Here is a 9,318-nt window from a genome sequence, read left to right on the forward strand (position 1 = left end):
GAATGTTCAGGCTGCCTGGGGCTGATGTCACGTCACGTTTTCATGTTAAATACACTTTCTTGTCTGAGAGAGACAACAACTTGGAGTTCGGAGGGGTTTTTATTTTTTTTTTTTGGTAGTGGAAAATGACAACCTTTCCTGTGAACTTGACATTTGGTTTGAAATGATTCTATCCTGTTAAATTTCTTCTGCGCTTTGTACCGGCTGAGGTCTATCTGTAATCCATCTGAAAAGCCTGGAAACCTTTGTCTTTTATTGATCATAGAGGAAACGTTGAAATTTCTGGCCAGTGTGCAACACTGGCTTTCTGACTCCTTAAAAAAATACAGTCATACACATAGGTAAAATAAGTGTTTTTACAGCTCTTTTATATCTGATTATTAAAAAATTGAGACAAAGATCTTAAATGAATGGGATAATTCACAGTTACAAAAATAAACCAAACACTCTAAATGAAGTCAATGTTTAACCAAACTAGTTTAAATTACACAGATTTTTTTTGAAAATTTTATGTCTTTATTTGAGAGCAATAGGAAGGAAACAACTGGAAATAGAGAAGGCCCAGATGCAACAATCTCTGACAGGATACTGAAAAAAATCGTTGCTATTTACTTTTCAGTTGCTACCAAAACATTTGAGGTCTGCTACCCAGGCCCAACAATTGAGGGCTCTAATCTTTTTTTTCCTGTATTCCTTTTTGAATTCCCACTGGGATAATGCTGTTTCATGTTTGACGATTCTGCTGTTCAGACTCGACGGATCACTAAGTCAAAGCTTGAGTGACGGTGTGTTTTACATTTGGTGTGCAGTTGCAGTGACGTGCCTAGAAATGGAATAGTCTGTTGACCTGTAATGTGTGCAGGGTGCGTGATAAATGATGTGCACTGTAAGTTATTACATAGCAGGTTACACACGTCTCTGATTAAGAAAGTAATTTGGTATGTATTGTTTAAAACATCATAGCATATTTCTGACTTTTCAGGCCCCTTAGTTGGGGGCCATCAGGCAATAGTCTACCTGCCTAATGGTAAAGTCTGCCCCTAAGCATGTATAAAAGCAGGTTTATCTGTTTGCTCCCCCCATACTCCACATCTGTTAACTCTTTGTGAGCTCTAAAGAATATTAATATTCAAGTCTGCATGTAAAGATGTTGCCCATTACAGCAGATAAGATGCAGACTCTTATGGCGTCAGTGTAAAAAACAAAACTGGGGGACGGTGGAACCGCCTTTGATTATTGCAACAGGTTACACATGTCCTCATATTTCAAGCTGCTCAGCAACCTGCCCAGTGTGACAGCTCCACAGCTGTTTCTGTGAATCCTGCCCGGCCCAGTGGCGGGTCTCAGTTTTCTCTCTGCCTGTATACATTCACATGAACTATCTCTCTGTGTTGCATTTAAATGTGAAAAGCTTCTTATATGTGGCTTAAGGCAGCCAGGTCGTTAGCATTCACACAGGGGGTGGGGCCTTGGGCCCGGGCTGCTGCTGTGAGAGTGAGGGATCAGGTAGAAAGGAGGCTGCTACATACAGAGCGTCAACCTGATGCAGGACAGTTTTCTGTGAAACACTGGATGCTGCTTCCTGTGGTCTCCTAGCCAGGCCACTGGACCGGATGGAGGAAGAGAACTCACTGGATGGTAAGTTATCTCTGTAGCTCTCATAGGTTTAAGGCTAGAAGTTTCATATTTCACTCAGTTACTTAGAACTTCATTGCCATTAGTGTTCAATATAGCATGTGGTTGGAGTAAATGTATCTGGTCATATAGTGGTACACATTGACCACTACCTATCAAAGTGACAGTTTATTCTGCATTACTTAGTTTTTAAACTTTATTTTAGACTTTATGAAATGATTAACTGACAGAAAACATAGGAGATAAAAGAGAACAATAACAGTCAAATTAGGTGATATGGGATGCGATTTAGACCACTAGACCACCAGAATGCCCAGTTAGTTTTCTGTTGGCTCCCTAAATGGTTAATCATCAAATAATTTCATCAGTTTTGGGAAATGCATCAAATTAATCTATACTACATGTTTTACATTACTGTCATTATATTTGATTACAAGTATGACGTGATCAAACAAAGTACAAATTTTGAATGTGAAGTTGCACTTATTATAAACCCCTTCCTGACATACACCCCTAGCCAGGAATTTGCCTGCTATTTCACGTCTAGACGTCATGTCTGAACAAAGCCCTGAGTCATGTACATAGCTGACAAAGTGTTACAAGCAGTTTTACCTGGTTGGACCCAGTCAAATACACAGCTGCGTTTTAACTGGCTACATGTCTGAATTGAAGTGGTCAGATTGCCAGTAAGGGCCCAATCAGGATGACGAATCACTGTCGAGTATACTTTGTGTCTGTCTCGTGATGTTGGATATCATGTGAACATTGTGGCTGTACCTGACTGTTACTGGCACTAAGTGTTAGCACATAGGACATTACATTAGCTGGGGGCACAGTATTTTATGTTAGGGGAATGAAAAAGTGCGGGTGTCCTTGTCTGGCCACTGGAGCACATGCAGGTTTAGCAACAACTGGGAATATGTGACTTCATCTTCAAATTTAAACGCAGCATTATTCTCACACGGAGGAACATATAAGAGCAGAAGGCTGTTCCCTCAAGAGGATCGACCTTGTAGGCTCCATCTTATTGCTTCTCAGCCCCTTTGACTTTCCACTGTGCTCAGTGTGTAATCAAGCATGCTGTGAAACCTTAGCTTTAATTTTCTTCCCTGTTGCACCAAGTGCTTCAGTTAGTTAATGTCTGTGTGCTTTGTCAGCTTGAACCTGAGTTTATGCTTGGAAATGCATGTCGGTCCTCCTCAGCAGTGCCACAGGTAGGGTTTGTGGGGGCTAATTTGGGCTAGGACAAAGCATGGGGTGGTGGGGAGTCATACTGTTAAATGTCAGTGAAAATAGAAAGATCAGTTCTTCTCAGATAACCTCTAGTTGTCACTGGACCTCAAACCAAGCTGTGACCCCAGGGCTTGAACTCAACAATCATGTGACCAGGCAGTAAAGTGACCAGTGGTGTTGCTTGGCTCTGCCTGTGGTCAGAGAGGGGCAGACTGTCGAGGAAAGAGGTTGCTGGGAGAGAGGACACAGAGAGAAAGAAAGAGGCAGTGAAAGGAAAGCAAGTCATGAGGCAACCAGGCCCACTGGTAATTTTTAGCCGAATCCATGCTTGAATGGGGTCCAGGCAGACTGGGAGAAGCATGAAATGGATACATGGGAAGGTAAGGGAGCCTTGCCAAGGAGATTACTGCTTTGTTTTAATGGGCCATAATTAAACTCACATAATTATATGTGAACAGGAGAGGAGAGCTGTGTGATGAAGCAGAGGATGTGTTTTAACTGCTCTCTGGTGACTCCAGATTTTTGTACCTTTTTTGCTTGATTGAGGAGGCTGGTTTCTGTTTTCTCTTTATATGTTAGAGTGGTATGTTAATCCATCAAACATAGCTTCACAGCCACTTTCTGCATAAGAGCCTTTAAAAATTACTGTTAATATAAAAAGATACATTGAAAAAGTACTCTCAGATACATGGTGCTCCCTGTAAACAAATGCTACATTGCTTTATATTTGTGGTACATTTGATGGGATTAACCCTTCACACTAAGAACCGTTAATGATTTTCAGGTCAGGCTTAATGTGCAGAGAAACATTGCACCTTTTCACAGTGTTCTCTGTGATCGATGCCTTCAAGTGTTTTGTTTTTGTTTGTGTAATGACGTAGCTATCTCGGGGCGGTGGGGAATAGCAGAGTGCGCCTCTCCAAGCATTGATCTTTGGTATGTGGCTGTGGGTTCGTACACAGTCAGCGGTGTTGATATGATGGAGTACAGTCCAAAACCCAGGCTTTTTCTTTAGCTTTTTTTTCTGCCTCTGTCATTTTTTTCTTCTTTTTAAATACTTTGACACTGCTTTGAAAGAGCACTTTTTCAGATATGGGAAATCTTTCCTTGAACTTTTTTTTTTCCTGATGCTCTCCCCCAGTTGCTTCTAGCTCATTGTTCTTTAGTTGCTTCATTTGGCTATTTAGGTGAATTATCTAAAGTGCTAAATACTAAAATAACCTTTTAGCTGCTTTCACATTAAATCCCACCCTGAGCAACCACCCACCCACCACCCCACCCCATCCCACCCTCCTTCCCTTGTATTGCAGGAATTTGTAATGCAGTCTTTACTCACTCTTAACATATAACCAACATGGCACAGCAAAGTGAATCACCAAACTGTTGTGCATTGCTCATCACTGCTGCATGTCTTTTGATAAATGTTTTATCTCACTGTGTTTACTGATTGAACTTTATAATCCCCAACACAAAAGCAGCCACTTGGGGTGCTTAAAGACACTGAAAGGATTCCTATTAGTATGTCCTTCATTTGATATCTTCATTGAAGGACTTTGGTGTAGCATGTGGAGGAACCATGGTTACTGTATTCATCCCCTCCCCCTTCATGTTAATCCTCTAGCAACCATGTTGGTTGTGCTCCAGCTGAAGGAGGGTTAACTCTACACTTCTACTGCCACAAGTCAACACATTAGGTTTAATCTGAGACCTTCTGTCTGATATTGCAGTGTATTAAAACTGCCTGTGCAGAAGAAAATGTGGAAACAAAGCACTTGAGGCAAACAGAGAGTGAGAGGTTGTTTATGTGGATGTAGATGTAGAGGACAGAAGCTGTGTGAAGATCAATAGTAACAGTGGGGGAGGTCAGGGACTCCTGTGACTGTGTAATGCTTGCCTATAAATAGCCAATGGCGGGGGCTGTTCTAGCATTCCAGCCATGCGTGCTTCTTTTTCCTAATTTCACTGAAACATATCCGTCTCCCTGGCCCCAGCCTTGTCAAACCAAACCATCAAGTCCATCATGCTGCAGAACGTTGTCTTTGAAGGGTGTGTTATTTCATCAGCCTCACACCCTTCCCCCCCAGCACAAACATGCACATGCACACACACAATACTGATTGGAAGTGTACTTTTTGTCTTATTCCTCATATGTTTTATAGATGTTAGCAAACTATGAACTGAGGTAAAGCCAGCTCTGCTTTTTGAACAGTACACCTATACAGTATTTTGGTCTTTCATGCATGGGAAATATCGGTGGGAGTTTATCACTGGTTCTATGGTCTCTGGGAAGTCCCCCTTCCCTGATAGTATAGTGGAAAATCAACATCAATTACTTTGGTATCCTTCTGTATGATAAAGCCTGAGCTGTAAAACTCACCACATGGTTCATATCAACATGAGCTGCCTGTTTAGACCCGATGTAAAAAAGGAGCTCAGGGTCAAAACCAGTTTGTGCTGCCTTTTTAAGCAGATGCTTCATGTTCAGCAAATGAAATGCAACAGAACTTAAACAGTGATCTCTCATGTCGGTACAGCTTTCCCTCTTCCTAGTCACAAAATGTAAGGTGTAAAATAAAATAAAATCATACTTTATTAAAAGCGATGAACAGGTATTAAAGTGAACATTGTTAAGCACGTATTATTCTCTGACTGTTGTTCATCAGGTTTAACACACCAAGCTCCAATTATTATTATGTTTATTTGCTGTTACTTGATAAATTCAGTCAAATTAATTGATAGTTGTAAAAGTACAGATTCTAAGAAAATAATTTAGATGCCCATTACATCATTCTGGCAGCTTTTTCCTTTCTGTGTAGACGACACCAAACCATAAATTGTAGGAATATCTGAATTTTAAAAAAGTGAAATTCCTTTAAGAAAAACAAAAGTTCAGGTTGTGTATTGAACTTTTAATACTTCATGGTGTGGACCTCAATGTGTCTGTAGCACTGGCTATTTAAACGTGTCAAATTCAAAACTGCCAGTGAATGTCATTACGATTAATACAATTGTTTGCTTAATATTTGATCAAATTGTTTCCGATTTAAATTTAAAAAATGCAAGTTTTAAACTACATCATTTAGACTCAGTTTTTGTATGGCTGCTTGTTTTTACACAGCATTTATTATTTTAGAAGTTTCTCTTTGTTAAATTAAACGTGGTTTTATATGCTAGTGGTGCTGATAATTCAGGTATCAGCACTACTATTAAAATTTTTAAAATACCCAATTAATGTATAATCATGCTTTTGAACGTTCTCCACCTGCCGACTTAAATATTTATTTGGAGTACACACTGAATTAAAAAAAAAATGTAATCATCCTTTCAGATGCAAATCAAGCTGGGACAGTGAGGTGGACTCCTACAGGCCTGTTCCCACATTTTTTAACAAAGTGGATTCACATGTGGCTTGCATTAACATAGCATTAATATGTCCCCTATCCTTGATGCAGTATTACATAATGCTAATGATTTAGCCTCTAAATGTGAATGTATATTTTCAAGATGGCAACATCAAAAGGTCACAGTTGTCTTGTGGATGAAGCCAATCTGCAGCTGCATGCACATTACTTTAAACTTTCGCATCACAGCTGGGCTGCCAGGAGGTACAGAACCTGAGTCCGAGAGTGTTCTCCAGTGCCTTTCACCTCTTTGATAGATGTGTGGCCACGTGCATACAAGTCATAGCCAGGTGGTGGGTGGGGTGGGTCCTTCCCTCCTTCAACTCCAGATATGAGAGATACGTTTCAGAGGAGAAGAAGAGATATAAGGTAGGTAAAGGGAAAGAAGAAAGGCTGAAAGGAAAGGAGTGGCAGTGGCAGCAGCAGCGGAAAAATACTGCAGATTCCTCCAACCCCCGCTCCCTGTCTCAGCTGAGCACAATTGTGATGGACGGCCTGAGACAAAACCTGAAGAGAAAGCCCCTTCAGCAGCAGGCCTTGTTGTTCTGTCAGCAACTCAAAGGGGCTGCTTTACACTTTACATCAGCCTTTGTGTGTGCGGCGTGTGGACAATAGGGAGATTTGGCCATGATACATCTCTATCCTCAGCATGATGCCACTCAGAGGGGGTCACAGAGATGGTGAAATGTGGCCACTGGTTAAACAGACACCTTCTCATAAGAAAGCATGAAAAAGTCAAGAAGTAGTAGTGGCATTCTGCCTGGGGTTTTGGGGGACATACCTAACTGATTTCTATCTTAAAACAATCATGCCGCTCCTCTACATACAACCACTTTTCCTCTTTGTGATCAGACACAACTATTCCTTGTAGTTCCACATAGTGCACATCTCATGAGTCAGCTGTTGGAAACAAGAGTGCTATTTGTCTTTGCATTGACTGGGGCTTGAAATACTCAACTTGCATTTCCTGGTTTGTGTTAAAGTTTGGGTTGAAACCTGGGCTGGAAAGCCCTGGGAAACAATGCAGCCTTTAATAGGTCTTGGGGGTGGGGGTGAGTGAGTGTGTGTGTGTGTGTGTGTGTGTGTGTGTGTGTGTGGAGGGCCGACAGAGCATTTGGGGTTCCTGCACCAAGCTAGAGAGAGACAGAGAGAGGGTGGAGTTCAAGATGAAGTAGTGCTTTTATAACTCTTTATCGTCACCCCTAGGGGGATTTATGACCTGGTGTTAAATTCACAAATGGAATATTTCTTACTTCAACAAAACACCTTTCTATAAATGAGAAACATTGCACCAAATTGCAGAATGTTCTAATCTCATTCAGATTTTTTAGTAATTAACTGTGGGAGCATTTTCCCAGATGCAACCATCTAACCTTCCTGTATAAGTTTAGCAACAGTAATAATAAAACAAACAAGAAATAACAAAAACAAACAAATCTTTACACATGAGTGTTGCAGTTTACAGACTGTGGGTGGGGTTATAGATGGTAGACTATTTTGTAAAGTATTCTGACTTGAATGTGCAATATGGGTTAAGCTGGGTCACCACTGAATCCTACATTTGGCATAATGTAACCAATAGTATTTTTTGTTAGATTCTCCCTGTTTGGTAAACACCTTTGTGTCCATCTTCTCTGACTTAATAAGGACATTGTGGAATTAGAAGTCAGTTATTTATCAGTTAAAGAAAAGCTTGTTGTACTTGCAAACATGCAGAAGGTGTCCGCTATGGAAAAGGCTGAACTTGACAGGGTTGTTTTGGACAGAGTTGCAGTCATCATGTGATCTGCAGGCCTGCTGTCCTCCTCACCACACGCAACAGTTGTCAGGGGAGAGGAGCGTTAATCCAGACTGATGAAATAACACTGTTACCAACTGTTTATCTTGGTAACTGGTTATCTTGGTTTCTGACCACAGACTGGTTGTCTAAACACCATGTAAGCTGCCAGATTTGATAAATGATTAATTTAGTAGGCCAGATAAGGCATATCAAATGGCTGTTTACCTGTACCTGCATGCCAGTAACTGGTACTTTGTTTCTAGGAAGAAATGTTGTTGTTAGGTGTCATTTTGCATTCTGTAATCCCCACGGGGCATACAGTCCTATTGTGTCTGTGGAGTCAGAAATTTCATGAACAAATATCTAAATATCTCAAGTAAGCAGGGTGAACTGGTCCTTTAAACATGTTCAAGATGTTTGGCTGTTACTTAATTCCTACTCTTATCACATGCTTTTTTGTGTCCTTTCTGTGTCACTGCATTGGATTCAGAGTTGTGCTATGTCAGAAGAGAGACAGGGTCAAACATGCTGCAGGCAGAAGCTTTACAGGGTAAAATCCTTAAGAATATTTAAGGCAGGAGGAGGAGGAGTTAAAGGACATGACACGCTGAGATCAAGTGTGTGAAGGTGTGAATCAGCCTGTGTATATGGTGGTCATGCACTTGAAAGACAGGGTGATAGATTTGGCAAATAAGCCTGAGTGAAGACAACTAATAGCCATTGTGTTTTACCCTCACTGAAGGAAGTCAGGCATTTCACATGGGCTGGCCAGTGGAATATGTGGTTTTAATGTGTTCTTTGAAAGAGCATATGGTCTGACAAATGGCTGGCTGAGGAGGTGACGGTCCATACTGTCATTAGTTGATCTTCCACATGTTTTGTGATGCCAGAGACTTTCATATTGTCTTGTGTCAAGCTTTTCTTACTCTGCAGAGGTGATCACTGCAAAAAAGTGTAGCTTTTGGCTGAAAGTACTACTTTGCTTTGAGAGGAAAATGGTTAGAAGTACAAACGTTTGTTGGGTTTGTCGTATTAGACATCATGGAGGGATCACTCTCTTATTCTAAAGCTTAGCTGAAAAGCCCTTTATTCAGATTTTAACTGAATCTGTGCTGAACTGCTAAGTAGCTACTTCCTGAACATTACATGTAATGCCATGCAGGGCCTCCGTCATCATTGTTTCAATAATCAACATGCAGTTTCAGCTGTGGAACTGTGAGGGATAAAAAAAAATCTCACAAACCTAATCACAGCTCTTCAGGGTTCAGC

The 9,318-nt window shown here is 40.9% G+C and overlaps 1 protein-coding gene across 5 annotated transcripts in view; it reads left to right on the top strand.

Annotated features, from left to right (window-relative positions):
• The window catches only part of nr6a1a (nuclear receptor subfamily 6, group A, member 1a), a 101,529-nt gene that overhangs the window by 73,015 nt on the left and 19,196 nt on the right, over nucleotides 1-9,318 (top strand). Inside the window, exon 1 of one of the 5 annotated variants that reach the window (XM_020599252.1) lies at nucleotides 3,127-3,248. The exons of the other annotated variants lie outside the window; for them this stretch is intronic. Coding sequence (XP_020454908.1) covers nucleotides 3,233-3,248 — 16 coding nt within the window. The 5' untranslated portion in view covers nucleotides 3,127-3,232. Of the gene's footprint in view, nucleotides 1-3,126; nucleotides 3,249-9,318 lie in introns of those variants that run through there. 5 annotated transcript variants of the gene reach the window in all.

Source organism: Monopterus albus, unplaced genomic scaffold (assembly GCF_001952655.1).
Source record: "Monopterus albus unplaced genomic scaffold, M_albus_1.0 scaffold40.1, whole genome shotgun sequence".
NCBI classification, from domain to species: domain Eukaryota; kingdom Metazoa; phylum Chordata; class Actinopteri; order Synbranchiformes; family Synbranchidae; genus Monopterus; species Monopterus albus.